Here is a 26,618-nt window from a genome sequence, read left to right on the forward strand (position 1 = left end):
GAGTGTGTGTTAGCAGAGTAGATAGGGGGACAGAGGAAAGACTCGATCCCAGGCACTCCGACGACGTGGGACACCGCCGGCCATCTGAAAGGCAGTGGAACCCACTGCACCACAGGTGGCCCCCGCAGTCCCTTCTTCCAACAGCAGAGGGCAGCAATGCACAGACACTGGCAGGCGCCAAGGACTGCTACCTCATGGGAAGTGGTCCTGCCGCGGACGGCCAGACAAGGCTGACAACGCCGTGAGCCTGCGCCCATACCTTGGAGCCATTGAGGATGTAGTGCTTCTTATCTTCACTCAGTTGGGCTCGGGTCCGGATGGATGCTGCATCACTCCCACTGTAGGGACAGAAAGATATGGATGACGGAGGGTAAGACCGGGAATAAACAAATCAGAAAGGTTTGTGTGCCTGGAAAGGGAGGTTTCTCAGGAATTTCACATAGGAGTTGGCAAACTTTAAAAAAAAAAAAAAAAAAAAAACAGCCCAACAACGAACATCTTCATCTCTCTAAGCCAGTAGATGCCTGCCCATCTCTTCAACTCTGTTCCCAGAACATGCCAGCAAATTCCACAAACATGGGGCATGTCTAGTAAAAGTTCATTCACAAAAGCAGGTGGCATCCTGGACGCGGTCGGCCTGTGCTTCAGCGCCGCAGGTAACAAACGGGCAATGAGGACAAGGGTGGGCTTGGGCTTAAACACAGGACTATGTGCTCATAGGAGATGCTGAGGGGGAGCTACCTGACCCCAAGAGGATGACCGCTCCCAGGTTCCCAAGGGAAGGGAAGCGAATGAGTGTATCCAGGCGAGGGACCTACCGTCAGAAGCCCTGAGTCCTACCCCAGCCCTCCTGCCACAGCTGTGACCCTGGGCTGACCACACGGACGCCCTAGACCTCGGATTCTAACTGCAAGTGGGACAGTGCTACCTGCCCCAGGGAGGGAGGGAGGAAGGAGTGCCAGCTCCTCTACAGGCACAACGGTCCCTGTGCCAGGAATCTCAGGGTGGCTCACGGTGCTGCAGGTGGCAGACCTGGCTGGTTCCGTCAGGCAGAAAGCTGCAACGTCCTCCCCTGATGCCAGCTTGGGCAAGTATTTGGCCTTCTGCTCTTCACTGCCAGCCAAGAGGATCCCCTAAATGAAACACACACAGCCCAAGTCAGCCACAGGGAGGAAGACAGTACAACACATGCACGTGAAACAGTCACCTGATGAGGAAAATACTTTTACTCCATGCAGAAGACACCCTGAGCTCAAGCCAGCAGCCTCAGGCAGTACACGGGGAGCCGGGCCATTGAGAGGATCCCCTCCTGCCCACGCAGCAGGACCACAGGCCTACATGACCAGCAGAGCTTCAGAGTTAGGGTCCGGAACGTTTTCAGCATGGCTGTTCCAGGGCCCAGGCAGGCAGCCCTGGCAAGGAACATGTCTTCTCTAAACTCCCACATTGTTGTCTGCAAACAGAAGCTCTCCCACGCACAGGCAGGGTGGGCTGCGCAATGGATATGGAGGCACAGACTGCCACAGCCACATCCAGCATCCAGCAGGTGCTGGATCAGCTAAATGGAAGTGGCTTTGTCCCTCCTCACCACTGACCAGTGGGCATGCTCTTGGCCGTGGTGCTCACATAGCTCTCTGTCACCCACGCTGAGCAGGAATAATCCAAGTACTAGGACTGCTGCTTGGAGCTGTGCGGCCCTGCGCCTGCTCTCAAATGTTCAGAGCCCAGGAGAGTGAGAAAGGTACGTGCAAACGACAGGGGGTCCCCGTATCCCCAGGTGAAGACAGATGTGGGCCTTGTAGGGTCAAAGGCAAGGGGCAGAGTGTACCAAGGGCCACTGCTCACATGGGACAAATAAAGGCTGCATGAGCAGCCTGGCTCACTGTCCCCCACAGCCTCTTCCCCCACCAACCTTGAGGCCGATGGCCTGGTGTGCCGCCAGGGTCACGGCGATGGAGCCATCCAGGCCGATGACCTCCCCGAGGCGTGCATACATGGTGTTAGACAGGCCAAGGCCACCTACAAGACACAGAGCAGCGGGATCACAGCAAAGCCAAGTTTGGGTAGACTGGGACTTATATTTCTAATTAAAAAGTAACATCAGACCACCAGTTAAACAGAAAAAAAGCTCACAGCATACATGACAGTAAAAAAAACAAGCAAACAAAAAAACTGCCCATATTCTATCATTCAGGAAGATGTTTCGTTTTTATTTTTAGTTGCATGGCAGTTTCAGAGGGAGAAGAGAATCTTCCACTAGCAGCCAGAGCTGAGCCTATCTGAAGCCAGGAGCCAGGAGCCAGGAGCTCTGGGTCTCCCGTGCAGGTGCAGAGCCCAAGGACCAGAGCCATCCTCTACTGCCTTCCCATAAGCAGGGAGCTGGATTAGAAGTGGAGTGGCCAGAATGTGAACCAGCACCCACACGGGCTGCCAAGGCTTGCAGGAGGATTAGCCTGGTATGCCACTGTGCCAGCCCCAGGAAGAGTACTTCTGTGCCTTTCTGCATTTTTCCAGACAAGGAGGCACACGTGCATATATCTCTCTACACACAGAACCCGCAGACTCACACGAGATCACCGAACATGCTGGGGTTGGTGTTGAGCGGCCACTTGCAACACCTACGCCCCATGTGAGCGTGAGCTCAAGCCCCTGCTGATGCGTTTGTGAACGCGATGGAAGAAGGTCCAAGCGCTGGGACCCCTGCCACCCCGTGGGAGACCTGACGGAGTTCCCGACTCTTGCTTTAAGCCTGACTGAGCCGCACTTGTTGGAGCCATTTGGGAAATAAACCAGTGGAGAGAACATCTCTGCATCTTCCTCTCTAATTCCACCTTGTAAATCAATCCCTGTTGTGACTAACTTCCACCACAGTGTCTGCCGTGAGTCGCTCCTCAGGGCTGCAGCAGCTGAACAGTGTCATTCCCTGCACCCTGCCGGTGGTAATTTCTTTTTTTTTTTTTTGAGCAAGAGCGACTGCCTCCTCCTCCTCTTTGTCCAGAGACTTTGAAGTGTCCCTGGAAGGCCAGGCCCGCCACTCTTTTTTTTTTTTGGCAAGGCAGGTGTACAGAGAGGAAGACAGAGAGAGGAAGATCTTCCGTTCGATAATTCACACCCGAAGTGGCCGCAACAGCCAGTGCTGCGCCAATCTGAAGCCGGGAACCAGGAACTTCTTCCAGGTCTCCCACGTGGGTGCAGGGTCCCAAAGCTTTGGGCTGTCCTCCACTGCTTTCCCAGGCCACAAGCAGGGAGCTGGATGGGAAGTGGAGCTGCTGGGATTAGAATCGGCATCCATATGGGATCCTGGCACGTTCAAGGTAAGGACCTTACCCATTACGCTATTGCGCTGGGCCCACCAATGCTAATTTCAAACCTCATTCCAACTCCACAGCGGTGACTACCAAATCTCCGCCAAGCAGCAAGACTGCCCCCAGCTGGAAATCACAACTCTAAGAGTGAAGGAAGAGGGTCCAGCACAATAGCCTAGTGGCCAAATCCTCACCCTGCATCCACCAGGATCCCATTTGGGCACCAGTGCATGTCCTGGCTGCTCCACTTCCCATCTAGCTCCCTGCTTGTGGCCTAGCAAAGTAGTGGAGGTGCTGGGATTAATAGCCCCTGCTCAACAGCACCCTCCTGTGGACAGATGCAGAAGTGTGTCCCTAAGAGCCAAGCCAGTCGACTTACCATATTCTTCTGGGACCTGTATCCCAAAGAGTCCCAGATCCTTCAATTTCTTTAACGTTTCATCCGGGATTTTTCCTTCCTGGTCAATTCTTCGTGAGTCCACTGCCAAGAAGATATATTTTGATTAAACTACTATGAACTGTGGTAATACAATATAAGTGAACACAACCATTTCTCTAGGAAACAAGTAAGCCAGAATGAGTGGAGCCAAACCACTGAGGGCTGAAAGCCAAACAGTGTCAACAGAGGGATCTTCTCGGCGACAGGACTGCTGCTGACCGAGCAACCCTGGTCCTCTCCCGCAGCGCTGTGACACTGGGTGCGGAAGGCAGAAATCTCAGAGAGTGTGAGAAACAGAATGATCTTCCATCTGCTGGTTCACTCCCCAGATGGCCACAACGGCCAGAGCTGAGCCGATCGAAAGCCAGGGGCCAGGAGCTTCTTGCGGGTCTCTGACATGGGTGCAAGGGCCCAGGCACTTGAGGCATCCTCCACCGCACTGCCAGGCGCATTAGCAGGGAGCTGGATGGGAAGTGGAGCAGCTGGGACTGGATCTGGTGCCCATGTAAGATGTTCATGCTGCAGGCACTGGCTTAACTCACTACCCCAGAGCCCTAGCCCCGAGTGTGGTTTTTAAATGTCTCAGTTTTAACTCTGAACAGGCCAAACACTGGTGGGCAAAACCCACGTAAAGCAAAGCTCTCTGGGCTCCTCACTGCTGGGAAAGTGGCGCTGTGACTCTCGCATCAGGGAACTCGGCAGTGGCGGCTGCAAGAGCAGCCTTACACTCTACTGGGAGGACCCCAAAGATGCCAAGCGAGGAACTCAATGGTCTCGAGGGCCGCAAGTCCTCAAACCCTGACCGCCTCCTAGAGAGCTCCCACAGACATGCAACACTCATGACACCCTCACTGCGCAGGAGCCACGGGCACGGGCTGCATGTGTCCTCAGCTTTCTGCACTTCATTTCTGTAGTTACTCAGTTTTATTGTATTTCCTGTTTTCATTTTATCTTACTGCAGCCTGCAATACACGTGGAAATGTTCACGCAGGGCCCTTTACCAGACACATCAAGAAGCGAGGAACTGGAAGTTATGACCGCCGAAGCAGAGTCTCAGGCAGGACTGACCCGTGTGTCACTCACGACACCCAAGAGGGCTTCCCCGGGGTGTGCTGCTTCTACTAAAACACCAACATCCTCGCCTCCCGTCACGGTCCGAGACGCACAGGAAAGACACACATACCCTCTTCGGTGAAGAATTTTTCCACCGGTCCCACCAGCTGATTGATTTCATTAAGTTCATCTTGGCTAACTTCTGGAAATGGAAAAACTTCTTTCTAAAAAAAAAACAATAAACATTTATTGAGAAGTTATTTTTTAGAATATTTATTTATTTGCTAGGCAGAGTTACAGAAAGAAAGGAAGACACACACACACAAAGGGGAGAGAAAAAGAGAGAGATCTTTCACCCCCAAGTTCACCCCCCAAACGACCACAAGAGCCAGGGCTGGGCACAGGAGCCTGGGACTCCACCTACGCTTCCCACACCCTGGTAAGGGTCCAGGTACGGAGACCATCTTCCTGCTGCCTTCCCAATGACAACAGCAGGGAGTCGGATCAGAGAGCAGCCTTGACTGGAACTGGCGTCACAGGCAGCAGCCTAATCTGCAGGGTTACAACGCTAATCCCTGCAAATCGAACAGGCAGCAACTCCCAGTAACACCGGAAAAAGAGAAGGAAAGACATCCTGAACTCCGCATCTAGCCAGCAGGACACGACCCACTGAAGAAACTACCAAGAGGACTTCACCAAGCGCATAAGATCCAGCACCTCCCAGGGCCACCTCCCTCCGCATTCACCACCTTCCTTATCAGTGGCAGGAATGAGGCTTGTCCCATCAAAGCAGCAGCTCCCGAAGCTCCTGGATTTGCTGCTTGCTAACTGTTTCCACCGTCAAACCCCTTCACTGTACCCACTTCCATTTTACTCAAATTCCCTGTGAGAACTGTGGAAGACAGAATGAGAAAAGTGCCTCGGGAGGGGCAAGTTCTCCATCAGCCACTGTGCCTCACCGCTACCACCCACAGGAGCACAGCATGCTTGTCCAATCTGATCTGGGAGTCTCTTCCCAGCCCCGATAGCCACTCCTGCTGCTCAGCATGCTGGGGTCTGGGCCAGAGTCAGCTGCACCTGAACTCCAGCAGGCACAGCCACTCCTGCAGGCGGGACCAGCACCATCGCCTTCTTGCAGTTTCTCTTCTCCAGATGACCTTATTTATCTTAGAAGGTAATTTTGAGGCTCAAGGTCATGTGAGGGCCTGGCGCAATAGCGTAGGGGTTAAAGTCCTCACTTTGCATCTGTCAGGATCCTATATGGGTGCTGGTTTGTGTCCCAGCTGCTCCACTTCCCATCCAGCTCCCTGCTTGTGGCCTGGGAGAGCAGTCAAGGACGGCCCAAAGCTTTGGGACCCTGCACCTGCGTGGGAGACCTGGAAAAAAGCTCCTGGCTCCTGGCTTTCGATTGGCTCAGCTCCAGCCATTGTGGCCGCTTGGGGAGTGAATCATCAGTCGGAAGATCTTCCTCTCTGTCTCTTCTCCTCTCTGTATATTTGCCTTTCCAATAAAAATAAATAACCTCTAGGCCTGGCGGCGTGGCCTAGCGGCTAAAGTCCTCGCCTTGAAAGCCCCGGGATCCCATATGGGCGCCGGTTCTAATCCCGGCAGCTCCACTTCCCATCCAGCTCCCTGCTTGTGGCCTGGGAAAGCAGTCGAGGACGGCCCAAAGCTTTGGGACCCTGCACCCACGTGGGAGACCCGGAAGAGGTTCCAGGTTCCCGGCTTCGGATCGGCGCGTATTGGCCCGTTGCGGCTCACTTGGGGAGTGAATCATCGGACGGAAGATCTTCCTCTCTGTCTCTCCTCCTCTGTGTATATTTGGCTGTAATAAAATGAATAAATCTTTTAAAAAAAAAAATAACATCTTAAAAAACAAACAAAAAAAACTCATGTGCTCGAGACCAGCAGGAACTCCTTAACTGTTCTCAGGTTCTGGCTCTGCTGATGCCCCACCTCAGGCCTGGAAAGCGATGGCCCCGGAAATCGCTCCACTGTATCACAAGCCTCTCTGGCCTTAGGACGCTAGCCACCCCTGCACCAGCGGCAGTCCAGGAAGCGGACTTGGAGGCACCCAGCACAAGCTGCCAGGCGTCACGGGGGTCCTCACCCAGCCTCTGCACAGCTCCTTAGCTGCCTGACTGGTCTCCTCCAGAAATGGGCTCCCCAATTCGTCCAGATGCAGGCACAGCCATCAGCACTTGGGACCAAGCCCTCTCTGCTCAACAGAGACAGGTGCCCCGTTCCTCTTCCTTCATAGCTTCCTTGGTCAGCTGGGCAATGGGCCCGGGAGGGGCTGACCACTGACACCAAGAGGGCAGAAAACAGGAGAACAGAGACAGCCTGGCTACTTGGTGGCCTTCAGGTGCCTGGACACCAACAGTCAGACCCCTTCAAATGAGACTGGTGCCAGGGCCCGAGGCCTGGCCGCAGTGCAGTGTGCGCAGCTGTGAGGCGGTGGGGCCTGCTGGTCACACAACCCCAGAACAGAAGCCATGGAGGCCAGTCAGAGGAAGCCAGGTGGCTTGGCCTGAGGCTGCTCCCAGGGAGGAAGGGCCCAGTCCTCTTGGGCCCAAGCCTGCAGTGATCCTAGGACACTTCCTTCACTAACCCAGGCCCAACCTAGGGCACAGGATAACACTCAGTCCCTGGAAAGGTGTCCTCACTGAGGCTCAGCGTCCTGCCACGTCCCTGCTGAAGCCCAGACATGCTATGAGATGGTGTAGGCCTGACGCGCGGGAGAGGCTGCACGTGGGCCTGAAAGTGGTCGGCTTCCCAACACAACAGACGACTTGCTCATAGATTAGCCGTGGCCTGAGGCTGCGATCAGGTGGATGGGCCTCCAGCTGCTGGGATGGACAACGACCAACGCAGCCGCGTGTCCATGACCCGGAAGGCTGGGGTGAGGGGGCTCAGCCCAGACCTGGATTGAGTTGTGGCTCCCAGCTCTGGAAACTATGGGCATTCTGGGAGAATGTGCAGACAGATGAATAAATGAATAGATCCCCTTGTAGTTACATTTCCACGGGCTCTCCCACTAGGCGCGCGTGAGGGGCATGCATCCATTAGGAGCTCCATTTAGAGACCAGGTTCAAAGTCACAGCGCCAAAGATCAACTCTAAATCTTCCAACCAAGATGGTATCTAACCAAAGCCGTCGCTGAGGGAGCAGCTGTGACTCTCCCCAAGGCAGGATGAGTCGCTGGGACTCAGCAGCAGGAAGACAGCCAACCAGCCTCCCACCTGACCACTGCAGCTGACAGCGGAGCCCCCGGGGGTGGGGGTCCGGCAGGTGACAGCAGAGCAAGTACAGGGACTCTGGCGGGTGACAGTGGAGCACAGGATGGGGTGGGGTGTGCGGCAGGTAACAGTGGAGCACCTGGCGGGGGTGGGGGGGCAGCAGGTGACAGAACAGCGTCCCAGGCGGATCGCCTAACCCACCCCCGCACGCTCCGGGCCCGCGCAGCCCAGGTGAGCGATGCTCAGCGGCCCCCTCGTCCAGGCGTTCCCAAAAAGTCCTACGAGCGTCGGGGAGGTCAAAGTCCCGGGAAGAAGCCGGAGTTGGGGTGGGGGTTCAGAATCCGCCCTCCGGAGCACCTGCCGGGCGGGCGTGTGGACTCCGACAAAGTTCCGCCCCCGGCCCTGCTTGCGGCCGGCGAGCAGGGGTCCACCCCGGGGCTCGCCTCACCTTCTCGATTCTCCCCAGGAAGAGTTCCTTGGCGAAAGCCGCGCTTCGCGGGCTGGCGTGCAGCAGGCGCCGGCTCAAGCCGCAGGCCGCCAGAACCCGGCAGGCTCGCGCCGCCGCCGCCGCGCGCAGGAGGAACCCGCAGCCGATCATGCCGAACTGCCTGCCCGGCTCCTGCCCGGCTCCTGCCCGGCTCCTGCCCGGCCCCTGCCCGGTTTCTGCCCGGAGCCTCAGCCAAGGGCGCCTGGCCCGGATCCCGCTGACGTAATCGGCCTGCGCCGCCGCGCGCCCGGGGAAGCGGAAGGGGGCGGTGCCTCTCTGCTGGGTGGGCTCAGGCCCCCTGCTTACCACCCCAGCACCCCTGGAGGGCTTGCAAAGCTGCCTACCCCAGGATATTTCCCCTTGCCACCCTTGGCGGGGGCGGGGTGGTTTCTGTTTATGCCTGGAGGGAGCTCAGGGTGTGGGCAAGGCCCCACGGTTTGAAATGGGTGGCGGGGCCGTGGGGATGCTTTGGTCTTGCTTTGCAACTTGCAGGTGTGTTAAGCTGAGCCCTCCACAGTGCCTGGATGACGACACGCCGTCAGGCTATAGCCTCCCGCATGCGCAGTCTCCCTCCTGTGGGCTAAAGTTCCTTGTCTTGTTGGTATGGGATGTCTAGCCCAGGGCCAGGGGTCTGGAGGCCACGAGCCCCCTGAGCTCCTTCGCTGTAAATCTCTACCTGGGACCTGGGTGGGGAGGTCCCGCGTGGATGTACACTCCCCTTCCGACCTCATCAAAGAGGCTGGTGGTTGGGAGGGCAGGACCAGAGAGTGCTGACTCAGGAGGGCAGACCTCAGTCGCCACATGAGAAGCCACATTGCGGTCCACTAGACATTTTTTTTCCTAGTTAGAAAACATTTTTACTGGGGTCAGCCAAAGTTGTGGTGCTGGGGGTTAAACTAGCCTTGCCGCACCTCTCACCTGTTAGGTTGGGCATAGCAGAAGTGACTCCACCACCCTGCTGTAGTAAAGGGGACACGCCCATCCAGAAATGTTTGGAATGCTGAGTCACCCTAACCTAGTATCTGCACAGATCAGCACCCACCATGAAAGTACCACATGTTACATACACATGACCATATGCGCAAAGGGAAGATCTGCTGCGTTCTTCCGACCCCTGCACCTAAGAGGTACAGGATGGAAGTCCAGGCCATGTGCTGCCCACAGGACCTGCCAGTAAACAGGGGGCTGGCACTGTGGGGCAGCATACAAATCCCTGCTTGAGGTGCCTTTACCCCGTACTGAACGCCACATCAGAGGGCTGCTGGTTTAAATCAAGCCTCCACCTCTCACCTGGCTTTCTGAGAATCACCCTGGGAGGCAGCAGATAACTGTTGGGCCACCTCAGTCCTCACCACCCACACGGGAGACACACAGGGAGTTGCTGGTGGCTGGCTTCAGCCTGGCCCAGACCTAGCTGTTGTGGAAATTCAAGTAAGGAATTAGATGGAACATCGCTGTGTCTCTTCTCTTTCTGTGACATCCTGCTTTTCAGATACACACATTAATGCCCAGTAGGGTGGATGGAAAGGTGCCTCCTGCCAGCCCCTGCCAACCACGCCAGCACTAGGGCCGCCTGCGGCCAGAGACTGACAGGAGTTGGGCATGGAGCTGGTGAGGTACCAGGAGCTAGTGGTTTCTAGCAGTTTCTGCCCTGCACAAGGAAACCTCCACTCCCTCCCATGCCAATTGAGCCCCTGAACTCCCCCATCACACAGAAGACACCAGTAGGGACACATGATGCCAAGCTCCACATGGGGCTGCCCTAGAGCTTTCCTTCAGGTCATCATGGGTGCTGAACCCCACCCACTGAACTGAGGGAGATGCAATTCTACCTGTAAGGCTGCCCACATTCACAGATGAGTGCTTTGCTATCTCAATCTCTCTTTAAAAGGGAGGCCCAGTGCCATAGCCTAGTGGCTAAAGTCTTTGCCTTGCACATGTCGTGGTCCCATATGGGCGCCGGTTCTAATCCCGGCAGCTCCACTTCCCATCCAGCTCCATGCTTGTGGCCTGGGAAAGCAGTCGAGCACAGCCCAAAACCTTGGGACCCAGCACCCGTGTGGGAGACCCAGAACAAGCTCCTGGCTTTATATCAGCTTAGCTCTGGCTGTTGCTGCCACTTGGGGAGTGAATCACTAGGTGATCTTTTTCTCTACATCTCCTCTTTGTAGATCTGCCTTTTCAATAAAAACCAATCTTTTTAAAAAGAGATTTCACGTGGGTGTTTAATATACACAAACATGCTTATATGTATGAATATATGTCAGTAAGATATACATATATATTTAAGGAATGTTCCCAGAGTAAACAAAACAAAAAAGAACCCAGGGGTAAACACAGTATGCACATAAGGGAATTCAGGAGAATACTCAGAGACTTGAAAGATATTTCTAACAGGAGAAGCATGTGCTACAACAGAGGAAAAATCAGACAGCAGAGCTCTTAGCTGTTATATTACTCTGAGAACTAACAATCAACTAGAAAGGCCAGAAAACAAGGTTCTTAGAGTGGCACAAGACGGAGTAATGGAAACAGAGCAGTTGAGGGTTTAAAGAACGACAACAAAAAGGTAAAGGAGGAATTGTCACACAGCTAACAACATTTCCAAGAGCAGATACACCCGAACTGCTATATTTAAAAATTCCACCGAGTTGGAGAACAGAGCGAAGCCCTAGTGCCTAATAAACTGTACCATAAAACAATTTAAAAACCCCAAAATTCCATTGAGTACAGTAGGGAATTACATATATCAAAAATAAAAAGGGGAATTGTTATCATTTAAAAATCCTCTCTATTTGGGAAAATCTCCCTCCATCTGATGGCTCACTTCCTAAATGCCCTATAACAGCCAAGGCTGTGCTGGGCCAAAATCAGGAAGCTGAAACTCAATCCGGGGCTCCCACGAGTGCCAGGACCCGAGGACCGGTGCCATCACCTGCTGCCTCCTCAGCAGGAAGTGCAACTGAAGTGGAAGAGCTGGCATCCCGATACGGCATGTGGACACCCCAAGTAGTGTCTAAACTGCTGCGTCAAACACCTGCCCCAGAAGGAGACTTTCAAAGCTTCCAGCAATGGGAGTGAAGGCACAGGCCACTATAATGAAAAGCCTGCTTACTGACTGTCAAAGAAACAGGAATCAGACAGCTCATTAACAACCAGGCTGCTGTAAGTCAGCAAAGCGATGTCTATAAGCTTTTAGGGATATTTTCCAAAGTCAAAGTCCAGATTCAGTCAGACTACCACTCAAGTATGGGCTCACATCTAAAAACTGATGTAATTTTTCCTTCTAAGTATTCTTTCTTAGTAAATGATTTGAAGAACAGATGAAGTGAAAGGGGGGAAGTTAGCAAAAAGACATGGATTCCAGAAACAACGGAGCCCAGCATAACAGGGAAGCAAACAGAAAAGGTGTCAAAACCGAACTATAGCAAAGGCCGAGCTTTCTGGAAGAAAAATACACAGGGGGCAGAGAGAGGACCCAACAAAAGGCAACTAGAAACTTCAGTAAAGACAAAAAGCCATTTCAAAGAGGAAATACAAAACACATTAAAATCTGCAGTGAACAGGATTCACGAAATGATAACAATGTTCATGCAGTTCATTTTCCACTTCCAGACACATCCATAAATAAAAGTCCAACTATGGTTATAGAATTGAATTTATGATCAGACTGGATTATGTCAAAGGCAGGGAAGCAGGGGCAGGAGAAAGAGAGGGGTACATCTAACATCTTACGGGGTATTGACTCTTGATATAATAAAATTAAATATGGAAATAAAACTTTTCACAATCATAAAATTCTTGCTCCTTGCAGAAAAATGGAAATTATCCCCAACCATTTCCTTTAACCATCATCTGACCATTTAGGGAACCGAAGTTTGAGTCTAAGCTCTGGAATGTATCATCGCTATGGCTGTGACCAACTCATTGAAATCACTTTCTTATTACTTCTTTCGGGTAATAGGTTTTAACAGTACATGTAACAAGTAATAATAGCATGAGGGAATCAACTGTACTATAGACACAATTCTGAATTCAGATATTTTCCCACTTTATGGCATAAAGTAAGCCTCCAGATCCACATCCTGATTTTTTTTTTTATACTTCTGAATCTCTTATTATATCCTTGGTTTCAGGGTGATGAGAAGTTTCTCAGCGATGAAATATGAATCAATGCTTGCAATGAAAGAATCTCAACTGAACTTGAACTGTGGTAATGCAACAAGGTGGAGGAATCCACCATGGGGGGAGGGTCTGGGGAGCGGTGGGGGGAATCCCAGTACCTATAAAACTGTGTCACATAATGCAATGTAATTAATAAAAAAAAGACTTAAAAGTGAGAAGAGGACTGGGTAGGCAGTGGTGCTGGGACATGACAGGCACTGAGCAAGGTGGGCACAAGGCACAGAGAAGTGCCTCAGGCTACAGAAAAAAACACAAGGAACTCAAACTGCAGGCTGGACAGAGCTCAGAAAGCCGCCCTCCCCCAAGAACTGGGTTAGTAACTCATTTGGTACAGGAAGACTGCATAATACGATACACAGGCAACCAGAAATGCCTTCTGTGTATCCAGTCTGGTGCTCCAGGTGGTAGGGCTTAAAGGTTATGTGTCTGGGTCACATTCTTAGAGATTCCAGTCTTTTCTGAATTGTCACTGGTCCTACATCCCCAGGTGAGACTAGGACCCTTGGCTTTGTGGAGTTTCTATGGCTACGCAAACACACACAAAATTCAATGTGCAATGTGCACTGCTTCGGGGAAAGCATCCACGACTTCCACAAGGCTCCCAAAGGGGCTGCAGCCCCATAATGGTTACGCACAATTCAGGAAAACAGCAAGTGGAAATGCAACGTATGCAGGCAATGACAACTGCCCAGGCAGACGGGGTCCAGAGCAGTGGTGCCCAGACACCTCCTCCTGAGCCTGGAGGAACTCACAGCTAGTTGTGCTTGCGTGGGAATGAAAGAAAAAAGGAGGGTGGGTTCAGTCTTTCCAAGAACCTGTGTTCTCCCAGCACCTGCCCAGTTTCACTATCAGCTTCCCATGTCTGTGCCCCATGTCACATACAACTGTTAAGTCTCATCTCAGGGAGATACTGCCGCTCACCAGCCCCACAACACAGAGCCCTTGGCCAGGGCCCCAGAGGATACAACCACTTCTGGTGAGGCCAGCCAAGAGAGAGGGGGAATGACTCAAAAGACCAGGAACCTGAGCCACTTGAGACAGGAGGACTCGTTTCTCCCCTGACAGAAGCCGGAAAGCCTACAGCAGGCTGCCACCTATGTTGAGGGCCGGGACTGAATTGGAAAAAAGTTATCAGCTGGGTATATCCACTTGCATTACAAGGTTTGTGAAGGACCGAAGGTCCTGAACCTTGATAAAGATTCGTGCAAAACTCAGATCCCAAGATGAAATACAAGCACAAATATGCAAAGCCCTAATACACACTTATAGATATGTCACACAGGGCCTGGTTTGTTCATACAAATAATTTGTCTGCTATGTGCATTTAATATACAAAAGTTGGGCCTCAGAATCCTAACACCCAAAGGTGTCTCGCTTTGTGCACACAGAGAACATTGCGCAAACAGATTCCTATCCTGCAGCTCCGCCTCCCCTCCAGCCCCCCATCTCTGATGACACATTCTTGGCCCGCAGGCCTTCCTTGGTGGCTCAAGTCCCTGGCTGCACACTGAAATCTTCTCCAGAGTTTTAAAAATACTGAGGTCTGGGAGTGGACTCAGAATCCCCTTTGAGCTTTTCTCAAGTGCCTAGGTACTTACAGAAGCTTCTGCCAGCACACCTCAACCACTCCTGGCTCTGTGAGAGGACGGAGACGACGTGAAACTAGAACTGCTAACCTGTTACCTGTCACTTTTGAGAAAAATACACTTCCGGCCTCTTGCTAGTGGGTTGGTCAAGGTCATGGAGCTGCCCTAAACCTTCAGACTTGCACTCCTCACGTCCCAAGCTGTGAGGTATTAAGGGAGAACACCTCACCTGTTCTTATCCTTCACAGACAGGGATGGCTTGATCCCGGGGGTCTCTCTACCCCTAGTCAGGTGGAAGTGGGTTTGAATTCCTAGTTTTGAATCCTTTTATCTGTTCCTCCATGAGAAAAGCTGCATGTTTTGACAAGATCTGAATAAAAACAAAAGTTCAGAAAATCAATGACATTTCTAATGCATGCCTGCTGTGCATTCTGATTTCATGTCACTCAGTCTTACAGAAATGACACAAGCAATGTGCACACCTTCCGAGTTTCAGCAGGTGGCTGATTTATAACAAAGGCTCTTGCACACTCAGATGTGTGCAATGGGCTGGAAACAGAGATCAGGAGTTCTGAATTCCAGCCTCAGGGCCTGCGACATACCCTGAACTCAATTCCTTGACAGAAAACAAGGCTCCACATTTGTACTCGTCTGAGCGGGGGCTATGGGCAGTTGGGTAAGCAGCAGGGCAGAAGGGAGGCTGGATTAAGGTCCACCACTGGTTACCAATGGCCTCGTGTCAGACAACCACTCTCAAGCAAATGAGTCAAACCTCTGACAGTGACAGAGGACTGAGGTAATGATTTCTGTGAAAGCAGGAGATAACTGGGCCCGGCGGCGTGGCCTAGCGGCTAAAGTCCTCGCCTTGAATGCTCCGGGATCCCATATGGGCGCCGGTTCTAATCCCGGCAGCTCCACTTCCCATCCGGCTCCCTGCTTGTGGCCTGGGAAAGCAGTGGAGGACGGCCCAATGCATTGGGACACTGCACCCGCGTGGGAGACCCGGAAGAGATTCCAGGTTCCCGGCTTCGGATCAGCGCGCACCGGCCCATTGCGGCTCACTTGGGGAGTGAAACATCGGACGGAGGATCTTCCTCTCTGTCTCTCCTCTCTGTATATCTGACTTTGTAATCAAATAAATAAATCTTAAAAAAAAAAAAAAGCAGGAGATAACTGCCAGGTATGGTAATTCTATACAACAAAAGCATACATCAAATGATACAAGCTTTGCATAAATACAAGGCAATATTATCACCTAACAGTATCCATTGCATAGTTTCACACATCAACAATTTTCCCGAGAATAAATGCTCAATAGCAACAAAATCATCTTAACCTTAGTCTCTTCCCTGTAAGTTTGCTTATTCCAAAACCCACAGGCTTCCCCGAAAACTAAGACCTTAACTCTGCCTCCTCCCTCCCTCCACTTCCCTTCCTAGTCTTCTCAGGACTAGAAGGGCATCACAGCTTCTCCTAACACTACCCAAGATGTGAGAATGAAACCCACATGAGGATCCCTGGCTGGGCTTGGGCAGAACAAGCAGGGACAACCCGGGCATGTCACCAAGCAAGCTCTACCCTGACTCTTCTATCCAGGAAAGGGGCCCTGGGTTGCGTCTCACCCAAACGTAATGGGATGGGAATTGGGGACTTGAGTGGTACGGAGTTGTTGGTCTTAGCCAATGATTGCAGCTAGGGTGTGTCTCCGTCAGTCCTTGCGTGCTGGCCAGGCAGACTGAGGGACAGTCGGAAAAGATCCACAGAAGTCTCCGTGTCTTTAAGTCCCAAGGTTTAGGAGGTGCACACATAGGGGAGAAGACCGTGTTCTATTTTTATCTACTTTAGGAATGACAGGTGGCTAACAGGTTTTGCTTTGACTGGTTATTTAAGAACTTACCTAGGGAATGGAGAGCTTGTACATTTTTATAGGGGAGTTGCTGAATTGCTACCCCAAGTGGTTTCCTTAAATAGAAACTGTTTAACCTGAAACACTGGACAGAATATAAGGTTCAAAACTTCAGAATTCATCAATCTGTCTGGTGTTGTTTAAACAATTACCAGAATTTTAAAACACAAAGTTATGCAAAAAGACCTTTCTTCAAATAGGATCTTTATCAGTCAGCTTTGTATGGCTCACTCATTCCTCAGGAAGCCACATGCAGTTTCAGACAATGTAAGTGCTTAGGCTCCAGCTCAAGTGTGGTCTTTGCCTTTAGTGCTTATTTTTAAATCAGCCTCTGAAATGACTGTCTTTTGTGCTACATTCCTGAAAACAGTAACTCCGCAAGGCCACGGGCTTTGTTTCTAGCAGAGAGCAAAGGGGTGTCTCATTGGGGGGGCTAGCAGGTTCCCACCAAAGGTGAGAGGGCTTCCTCTTGTACTTATTACTCAACCAGATGGGTTCGATGATGGCGCATGAGGTGCGAGTTAGAAATGAAGGCTGCGCCACACTTCTCACACTCGTAGGGCTTTTCCCCAGTATGGGTTCTCTGGTGCACAGTGAGGCTCGACCTCTGCCGGAAGGCCTTGCCGCACTCGCTGCATGTGTAGGGTTTCTCCCCATTATGGATTCTCTGATGGATGAGCAGGTACGAGCTGCATGTGAAGGCCTTCCCACACTCATTACACACGTATGGAAGATCTCCGCTGTGGATTCGCTGGTGGACGATAAGGCAAGAGAGCTGACTGAAGGCCTTCCCGCATTCACTGCAGTCATAGGGTTTCTCCGCCGTGTGGATTCGCTGGTGCACGATAAGGTGTGAGAAACAACTGAAGGCTTTCCCACACTCCTTACACTCGTATGGCTTCTCGCCAGTATGGCTCCGCTGATGCACAATGAGATTAGCACTCTGAGTGAACGCCTTGCCACAATCGTTGCAGGCAAAGGGCTTCTCCCCAGTGTGGATCCGCTGGTGGACAATGAGGTTGGAGCTCCGCGTGAACGTCTTCCCACACTCGTTACATTCATAGCATTTTTCTGTGATGTGGACCTTCTGGTGCCGAGCCAGCTGTGAGCTGTAACTGAAGGCTTTCTCGCATTCACTGCACTTGAAGGTTTTCTCCAGGGAGTGGATTTTTTGATGCACAGTCAGATTGGAGCTCTGAGTGAAGGCCTTCCCGCATTTTGAGCAGACGTAAGGTTTCTGTCCAGTGTGGATTCGCTGGTGCACGACCAGGTTGGCGCTCTGGATGAAGGCCTTCCCGCACTCGTGACACTCAAAGGGTTTCTCCCCCGTGTGGATTCGCTGGTGCACGACGAGGTTGGCGCTCTGACTGAAGCCTTTCCCGCACACACTGCATGTGAAGGGCTTCTGCCCAGGATGGATTTTCTGGTTTCTAGCTGGGCCAGAACCAAGGCTGTATCTCCCTCCAGACTTCTTGCATTTCTGGTCTTCCTCTTCTTTGAGGCTTTGAAGTAAGTGACAGTCCTTCCCTGTGCCTTGTCCCAAATCCTTCTTTTCCTTCTTTATTCTCTGCCTCTTTAACAAGCTCCCCTTTCCGGAGGCTTCTCCCGACTCAGGTCCTTCAGCTCTCTGAACTCTTCCTGTCACAATGAGTGGTTTTTCAGCTTCATCACATTTCTCAGTTTTTGGAACCAGTAACTGTAAGTTCTTCGTCTCAGCACCTGATACCAGACACAGAAAATGCAGATGTTAGCTTTCTCCAGTTACAGAAAAAACAGGTCATCCAGTCACACAGGTCAGGAGGCATGTGAGGTCACTGCCTCCATAACGTGGTTTTATCTAAGGAAAGAATCCATGGGGTTGGTGGCTTTCCAGCACTGGACTTGCTTCACTGGACTCACAGCTTACTGCTGCAGGCTCCGTGGTCCCAGCACACAGCTGGTGCTCTTCCAGTGGTCTGACAACTGACCTAGTGAAGACCAATCACAGAGGCCACCATCCTCTGCCTAGGCTTGCCTTCTTACCTTAGCCATGTGGTGTGGATCCACTTACAACCCACCAGTGAATTAGGGAGATTCTCTACCCGTAACCAAAGACCTGCTAGGCCAGTATCTAAGGAGGCTGGATACTGAAGGAAGAGCAAGCACACCCAGGAAGGATTACACTAGATGTCAAAACAGCAGGGTGGCCAAAAGCAGCTGCACCAAGGAGTTAAGCAGCACAGAGGTGAAGACCAGAGGTCCTGGGGTCAGGCTGTGTGGTTTCAAATCCCCGCTCTGCCTCTACCCCAGCAGCATGACTTCAGCCTACTTAACCTCTCTGAACTGGAGCTTTCTAAGCCATCAAACAGGGATACTGTAGTATCTGCCCTTGAACACTGCATGACTAACACAGCTACTCTATGCCAAGTGCACAGCACAGGGTATGGAACATGTCTGTGGTGACTTTCAATCTGATGAGGGTCCGGTGGAGGCCAGGAGATGAACCCTGAAGGGTGGCAGCTGCTATGGTGATGAGAAGCTAAATTAGAGAGCTTTAAAGAACAGCAAACTCGCAGCCTCATGTCAAGGGGCCAGCCTAGCACTATGCCAAGGAAAGTCATCCTTGCTGAAATATGGCACAGCCTGAGCCACAGTGCCAGGAAGCACCATGAGCACACCAAAGCAGCCTGATGCTGTCCTACCCCCACTAGTCCCTGGGCCCTCCACACTGCCTGTGTATGCTCACGGTATGCGAGGAGCCCTTCTGTCAGATACAGTCCACCGTCCTATCACCCGAAATGGGCATCTACGCTGGCAGACGTAGAAGGAACCCCATCTGAATGCTTGTGAATTAAACCAAGCTCAGGACAAGCGGTGCAAGAGCCAGCAGGAGCAGGTGGCAAGCCTGCAGGGGAGGGAGGTGTTTCCACTGGTAGCGTCAACTGGGAGGGAGAAGCGGAGCTGTGAGTGCAGGTCATGCTGCAGCTGTCCACTGCCCAGGGAGAACCTGGCATGCACGAGGGGGACACTCCTACCAGCACAAAATGACTTTAAACCAATGACAGGAGTGCGCAGGACAAGAATGTCCAAGAAGTACAAAACACTATTGGGAAAGGACAGCAGCATGACTGGACTGTGTAGTTAAGAACATAGAATTCTGGGGCCCGGCACGATAGCCTAGCGGCTAAAGTCCTTGCCTTGAACACGTCAGGATCCCATATGGGCGCTGGTTTTAATCCTGACGGCCCCACTTCCCATCCAGCTCCCTGCTTGTGGCCTGGGAAAGCAGTCGAGGACGGCCCAAAGCCTTGGGACTCTGCTTCCACGTGGGGGACCTGCAAGAGCTCCTGGCTTCAGACTGGCTCAGCCGTTGTGGCCGCTTTGGGGAGTGAACCATTGGACGAAAGATCTTCCTCTCTGTTTCTCCTCCTGTCTGTATATCTGCCTTTCCAATAAAAATAAATAAAATCTTAAAAAAAAAACCAACACAGAATCCCAACATTCCATCCCACTCAGACAAGACGGACAAGCGTCAGAGATAAGAAACGCTGCAGTGCCAACAACAAACAGAAACTACTAAACTTGTCCTTGTCACTTCCATTCACCACATGATGGTTCTTCTCCATAAACCTAGTATTTCTTCCTGTAGTTTCACTGCCCTTGTGTCTTTTTCTTTTTTTCTTCTCACTACTCCATCCCCCTACTGCCTCTTCATCTTTCTTCTCTCTTGGCTTTTATTATTTTTTAAAAATTTTAACTTTTACATGAAACATCTCAACATCTTTGAATGTCCAGTATCCCGTCTCTTTGATGCCTACCACAATTACCTCTAACCTTTCTTTTCACCGTGCTGAGCCCAGGGCCTCGCAGACACCCAGGAAATGGACACCTCAGCTCCCGGCTGCACCCCCACCCTCAAGCCCACAGGAACTAAAGTGACCGCAGCCAGTAATGAGACATATCTCAACAATGTCTTCTGGCATAATCATCACAGAACCAGGTACAATTACAGTCTTGGAGATTTCAATGCAAGTGGTTATTTAATAGTTTATAAATATCTGATCTAAACACAAGAAAACTATGGTTCATTCTGTGTGCGTAAGTTCCAATCTCCTCGGGCAAAAAGACTAATTGGTCAATGACCCAGGATCTATAATTTTGGTTTTCTGAAATGGTTTTTCCTTTGTGGAACATGTAGGATTGCTCTAACTCTAAAAAAACCCAGAAGCACAGAAATAGTGGAGAAATAAACTAAAAACTTACCTGACTAACCAGAACACAGGTACATTGTTAGGGTTTGAAATTAATACTCTTGGGCCCGGTGTGGTGGCACAGTGGCTAAAGTCCTCGCCTTCAATGTGTCAGGATCCCATTGGTTGCCGGTTCTAATCCCAGTAGCCCCACTTCCCATCCAGCCCATTTGTGGCCTGGGAAAGCAGTCAAGGATGGTCCAAAGCCTTGGGACTCTGCACCCGTGTGGAAGACCCAGAAGAGCTCCTGGCTTCAGATTGGCTCAGTTCCAGCCTTTGCAGTCACTTGGGGAGTGAATCATCGGATGGAAGACCTTCGTATCTCTCCATCTCTCTATATATGTCTGGCTTTGCAATAAAAATAAATCTTTTTTAAAAAAAGAAATCAATACTCTTTCTTTACAGGAGCCAGGAGCTTCCTCAAGGTCTTCCATGTGGATGCAAGGGCCAAGGACTTGAGTTACCCTCCACTGCCCTCCCTTGGAATAGCAGGGAGCTGGACAGGAAATGGAAAGTGAGCTGGCATCCACATAGGATGTGGGCGCCATAGGTAGAGGCTTTGCGTACTATGCCACACTGCCAGCCCCTGCAATTATGTTTTATAAGAGTATACTTCAAAGTCTGTGGAAGACAGAATTCAAAGATATGTTTGAGGCAGGTGTTGGCTTAGCTGCTTAGCTGCAGGCTGGAATGCCCGTTTTCCACAATGCAGTGTCTGGGCTCGAGTGCCAGCTCTGCCCCTGCCGATGCACACTCCGGGAGGCAGCGGGGAGGGCTCTGGTAGCACGGCACCCCATGTGGAAGATCTGACTTCCTGCTATCAGTGTGGCCCACTTCTGCCTGCTGCGGGCACTTGGGGAATGAACCAGCAGAATGGGAAATCTCTTCCCCATCTCTCCACCTGTCAAACAAATTCACTAGAAATAGGCAAAGTGTCCAGAAGACCGAGAGCCCTTCCAGTGAAGGGGCAGCGCTTGGAGTGGACGAGTACATCTTCTGGTAATGTGAGCTGGAAAAGTGACATGGAGCAATGCGCCAGACCCAGTGTGACAGAAAGCTGGACATCAGGAAGAGCAGGTACTGACACTTGGAGGAACAATTAATGACAAGAAACCTTTGCATGGCACTGGTCACCCAAAGCCCGAGGAATCTCACAAGGAGCAGAGTGGGTTCCAGGAGACCGTGAGCACCCTGCAGCACTCCCGACTCCTACCCCTCACACTCCTGATCTGTGGGCATGTGTCATTCTGCCATAGCAAGCTTGGTCACTGCTCAGTTCTGCTGCCCTCCCCTGAGGCTCAGCTTAGGAGCAGCAGGCGGTAAGACACCAGCACCCTTAAGGAGACATGGACTGTGACACCATTTTGCTTGACACAGATCCTCAACAGCCTCTAGAATCTGTGCAAAAGTCCACGACACCAGAATATCTTCAAACATTCCCTCAAATTCAACGCAAAAGGTCACCGCCCCTGCCATGGCTCTGGCTTCTCCTGCAGGCTCACAGACTCGGGATAACCAGAAAGCACATGGACAGCACATGTGTTTACTTGTGGGCACATAAAGAAGTCTCCACTAAGCAGACAGCATAAAAGGTAAAACCGGGGGCTACTGCTGTGGCATAGCAGCTAAAGCTACCACCTGCAGCAGGGGCATCAAAAATGGGTGCCAATGCAAGCTCAGCGGCTCTCCTTCCAATTCAGCTCCCTGCTAAAGTGCCTAGGAAAAGAGCAGAGGATGGTCCATGTGTCTGGCCAACTGCATCCATGTGGGAGACCCAGAAGCAGCTGCTGGCTTCAGACCAGCCCAGCTCCAGCCGTACGGCCATCTGAGAGTGAAGCAGCTGACGGAAGACTTCCTTCTCCGTAGCTCTCCAACCCCGGGGTGCACACTCTGAAACAGTGAGGTGAACCTTACCGAGACAGTTCCCGCCCCCGTGGCTCTCCAGCGTCTCGCTCCTGCACAGGGTCCCCGGTAACGAGTAACCGCTGAGGGGCAGGGCAGCAGGGGCATCTTGCGTTGTTTTCAGGACTACTGCCCTGTTCCAGAACATGTTCCGGCCCTAGAGACAAGTGGGTAGAGGTGATTTAGGAGGGGACAGTTGGTGATCACAACCTGCAGAAGGAAGACAAAGGCACCTATTCCTGGAGGCCACTCACAGTAAAATAAACAATGGAAGAGGACACAAAGGTCTCCCCCCATTCAGAGAAGCCAGCTTGTCACTTTCCCAACCCTTGGAGTCGGCCTCACTGCTCACTCAAGCATCCAGGCTACCCTGTGTGTGAGCCTGTGACAAGGGGACACCAGCAGAGATTCCGGAGTTGACTTTCCTAGGTTCTGAAGATCAAAGAAGCAAAATGACAGATGTTACAGAAAGGCTCTGGGGAGCCAGTCCAGGTCCCTGCAGAATCACCTGGGAAGACAGCAGAAGACGGCTTCAGTGCTGGGTCCCTGCACTCACGTGGGGGATCCAGAAGGAATTCTGGGCTTGTTCTGCCTGGCCCAGACCTGGCCACTGAGGCCATTTGGGAGTGAACCAGTGGATGGAAATTCACCTTCTTTAATTCTGCCTCTGTCACTCTTTCAAACAAATCTTTCAAAGTTCAAGTGTGGTCTGTAGATTGGCAGCACCTGTATCACCTGGGAATTTGTGAGACACAGGCACTCTGTGCACTCCAGGATTCCAGATCAGAGTGATAAAGACCACAGGGCAGCAGGTGCTGTGGGTGTTCTGGAACCCCGAGCAGGGCTGCCTGCAGAGTTTTCAAACTACAGCCAGTCAGGTCCACCTGTGGATTGTGACGCCCTTAGAAAGCAGCACAGTGCAGATGGCAGACTCCATAAGCTTCGCAGGAATGCAGTGGGAAGCACTGGGTCAGACAGGACCAAATACCACATCTCACGCCAAAGGCCGGCGCCCTAGCCCTACAACCAGACACCCAGTGTGAGCAGCAGTGGGAAGTGTCCGGCGAAACCACCTGGGGAGGCTCCTCCCTGCTCCCTTCCCCGGTGCGGCTCACCTGTTCCTCCTCTTCTGCCACCTCGAGGCCTGGCGGGCAACCCTCCACCGCGGCCCGAGTGCCGACGCTCTCAGCACTCACTTGCTGGCTGGCTGCCTGACTCGGGTAGCTTTCCTCTTCCTCGTTCTCCTCCTTGACCTTCATGAGGCTCCAGGGTGTCAGAGCCAAGGGCTCTCTCAACTCTGCAGTCATCTTCTCTGTTCAGTGGAGGAACTGCACGAGCTCAGGACGCCCAGCTGAGGCCAAACCCCATCTAATCCCCAAACTTCAAAAGCTTCTGCTGGAGTTTCCTCTCGGGGCCCAGATGAACAGTCTACTGAGAAAGCAGAAAACACTTGTGAGCTGGGAGCAGGGACTTGCCAGGAGTCCAGCGAGCCTGCACGTGCTGGGGTCCCGTATGGGCGCCGGTTCTAATCCCAGCAGCTCCACTTCCCGTCCAGCTCCCTGCTTGTGGCCTGGGAAAGCAGTCGAGGACGGCCCAAAGGCTTGGGATCCTACAACCGTGTGGGAGACCTGGAACAAGCTCCTGGTTCCTGGCTTCGGATTGGCTCGGCTCCGGACATTGCAGCCACTTAGAATGAACCAGTGGCTGGAAGATCTTTCTCTCTGTCTCCTCTCTAAATCTAACTTCCCAATTAAAAAACATCTTAAAAAAAACCTGATATTGATAAATGTTCACTCAAATAATCAAGTAACACAGAAACACATAAAATTAGATAAAGTCATACCCACTCCATCAGTCCACATGGGAATCCTACAGAACTTTCTCCTCATTTACATGCAACACTGGCACATAAGTTGCTTGCTTTCTTTTTTTTTTTTTAAGATTTATTTTATTTTTATCGGAAAGTCCGATATACAGAGAAGAGAGACAGAGAGAGCGCAAGATCTTCTCTCCAACAATTCACTCCCTAGGTGGCCGCAACAGCCAGAGCTGAGCCAATCTGAAGCCAGGAGCGTCTTCCAGGTCTTCCACACAGGTGCAGAGTCCCGAGGCGTTGGGCCGTCCTCGACTGCTTTCCCAGGCCACAAGCAGGGAGCTGGATGGGAAGCAGGGCTGCCGGGATTAGAACCAGCATCCATATGGGATCCCAGTGCATGCAAGGCGAGGACTTTGGCCACTAGGATACTACGCTGGGGCTGGTTGCTTACTTTTAAAAACACACTTCAGGTCACACTTAACCCTGTTCAGCAACATGCCTGGCTTGGTTTTTGATGCCGGTTTCCACACTTTACACATATTCTTAGTAATCTGAATGCAGAGTAAGTGTGGGGCTTCCTCCTCCTGACACAGTATTGTAAATCATGGCCAGCGGCAATCCTAACGCACGCCCCAGTGACCAGCCACCCCTTCAAAGGCAAGTCCTTTCTGGTTTTTCTTTTCAAGATTTATTTATTTTTGCAAAGTTGGATATACAGAGAGGAGGAGAGACAGATAGGAAGATCTTCCATGTATTGACTTACTGCCAGGCAGCCGCAACAGCCAGAGCTGTGCTCAGCATCTGAAGCCAGGAGCCAGGAGCCTCTTCTGGGTCTCCCACACCGACACAGTGCCCCAAGGCTTTGGGCCGTCCTCCACTGCTTTCACACGCCACAAGCAGGGAGCCAGATGGGAAGTCGGGCCACCAGTACTAAAACTGGTGCCCATATGGGATCCTGGCGCATGCAAGGTGAGGACTTTAGTCCCTCAGGCTATCTCGCTGGGCCCTAGTTTCTGTTCTTGATAATAACCATTCACAGAGGTTTTTTGGTGCAAATTTTCCTTTTGCTGCCCTGTTACTTTTGAAATAAATGCGGGGTTGGGAGTGGTGACTGGGTCAATGAGTTTATGGTTGCTATGTGTTGTCATATAGCTTTCCAGAAACACCCTCCCAAGCCACAGCACCCGTAGCTACCAGGTGCTCTCTCCCGCGGCGGGGCCAGTAGTTTTGTTTTTAATTTGTGAGTAAATATGAAGAGGGAGAAGCATTCTTCCTAGTCCTCTTCGGAGGTTCTATTAGAGAAGGGCGCAGCTTTATTGCATTTGCTTTCGTGTTTATCGACGAGATTACATGCCTGGCCCGCACGGCCACTGAAGGGACACTTAGCGGACACTGTGCGTGTCTCTCGAGGCAGCACCGTTAGCCCTGCCCCTGACGGATTCTGCACGACGTCTCCCTTCGCGAAGCCCTCTCCCTCGTCCCAGCCGTGGCCCTCGGCCGCCTCCGCCCACCTGGCCGGCCCGGCTCTCGGGCTGCGCGCACCTGCTGTCCCCGAGCCGGGGAGGCCGTCGCCGAGAGGCACCGCGACCCTCGGACGGCCGGGACCCCCGAGGGAAGGCCACGGCGGGCCGCCCGAGACCGGCTCCCCTCCTCCCTCCGACCCGCGCGCCCTGGGCCTCCGGGAGGACCCGGCGGGGCTCACCGCTCCGGACCAGGACACTGGCAGGACCGGGACCCCCGGCTCCCACCGGCGCGAGAACAATGACCGGACAGGAAGTGCCTCGGGATGGGCTTCCGGCTCCCCAAGTCGCCAGGCCAGCCTCTCTAGGAATCTCGGAGGTGCTTTCTTCTCGATGGGAGTCTGTGATAGCTCGGGACCCAGGGATGGCGTGGACGCCCCAGGCTGCCCAGGCTGGGGACATGCCCAGGCTGGGCGGGGTTCTCGAGAGGTGCTCCCCTGCAGCCTGGATGCCACAAGACATGAATCTGTAGCAAGTCCTGATAACTTCTCCCCAGCAGTGTATTTCGAAAACATGGCATGGTACATAAAATGTGAAAACGAGTTGGGCAAATACCTGTGTCCCACACCTGGAGCCGACAATGAACTACGTTTGCCTTATCCATCTGTACTTAAAAACAGGTTTTTGAAACTTGTGAACGCTAAAATGCTTCATGCCAAATTAGTTGAGCAGGCATCCCATAATAATAACATCGAAATTAACAGCCTCACCCTCACAGGTAAGAAAAGTAATGACAACACCAGCTAGTATCCAGGCATATTCAGATCTCCCCCAGATGGCCTTGACAGCACTGCATGTCCATTGTTGCTTCATCTCCTTGATTCGTTGATTCTTTATTTTGTAATCAAGGACACAATAGTCTGTCTCCCTCAGTGCTTACATCTCAAGTCAGGAACGTTCCACACTGTGTGCACAGTGGTAGGTTGGCATGCTCACCACCGGGTGCCAAGC

General features: G+C 52.1%; 2 protein-coding genes across 5 annotated transcripts in view; both read right to left on the reverse strand.

Annotated features, from left to right (window-relative positions):
* Positions 1-14,657, reverse strand: part of ACAD9 (acyl-CoA dehydrogenase family member 9) — a 29,385-nt gene extending 14,728 nt beyond the window's left edge. Inside the window, exons 1-6 of one of the 2 annotated variants that reach the window (XM_058678560.1) lie at positions 14,524-14,657; positions 4,928-5,021; positions 3,685-3,786; positions 1,913-2,019; positions 1,033-1,133; positions 260-338 (exon numbers count right to left, since the gene is read on the reverse strand). In XM_058678560.1, coding sequence (XP_058534543.1) covers positions 260-338; positions 1,033-1,133; positions 1,913-1,996 — 264 coding nt within the window. In that variant the 5' untranslated portion in view covers positions 1,997-2,019; positions 3,685-3,786; positions 4,928-5,021; positions 14,524-14,657. Of the gene's footprint in view, positions 1-259; positions 339-1,032; positions 1,134-1,912; positions 2,020-3,684; positions 3,787-4,927; positions 5,022-8,484; positions 8,691-14,523 lie in introns of those variants that run through there. The other variant, XM_058678559.1, reaches the window with a different exon arrangement.
* On the reverse strand, positions 14,524-26,052 carry ZNF35 (zinc finger protein 35). 3 transcript variants are annotated; one of them, XM_058678563.1, is made up of 5 exons: positions 25,850-26,052; positions 23,447-23,711; positions 22,344-22,488; positions 16,192-17,919; positions 14,524-14,664 (listed from the first exon to the last, which is right to left on the reverse strand). In XM_058678563.1, exons 2-4 carry the CDS (start codon positions 23,636-23,638, stop codon positions 16,679-16,681), a joined length of 1,578 nt encoding a protein of 525 aa, XP_058534546.1. In that variant the 5' UTR covers positions 23,639-23,711; positions 25,850-26,052; the 3' UTR covers positions 14,524-14,664; positions 16,192-16,678. The 3 variants fall into 3 exon arrangements, with proteins under 3 accessions (XP_058534546.1, XP_058534544.1, XP_058534545.1); XM_058678561.1 differs by having other exon boundaries at positions 23,447-23,759; positions 25,850-26,051; XM_058678562.1 differs by having other exon boundaries at positions 23,447-23,762; positions 25,850-26,051.
* Between the last annotated feature and the right edge of the window lie 566 nt (positions 26,053-26,618).

This window comes from Ochotona princeps, chromosome 21 (genome assembly GCF_030435755.1).
Source record: "Ochotona princeps isolate mOchPri1 chromosome 21, mOchPri1.hap1, whole genome shotgun sequence".
Classification (NCBI taxonomy): Eukaryota; Metazoa; Chordata; class Mammalia; order Lagomorpha; family Ochotonidae; genus Ochotona; species Ochotona princeps.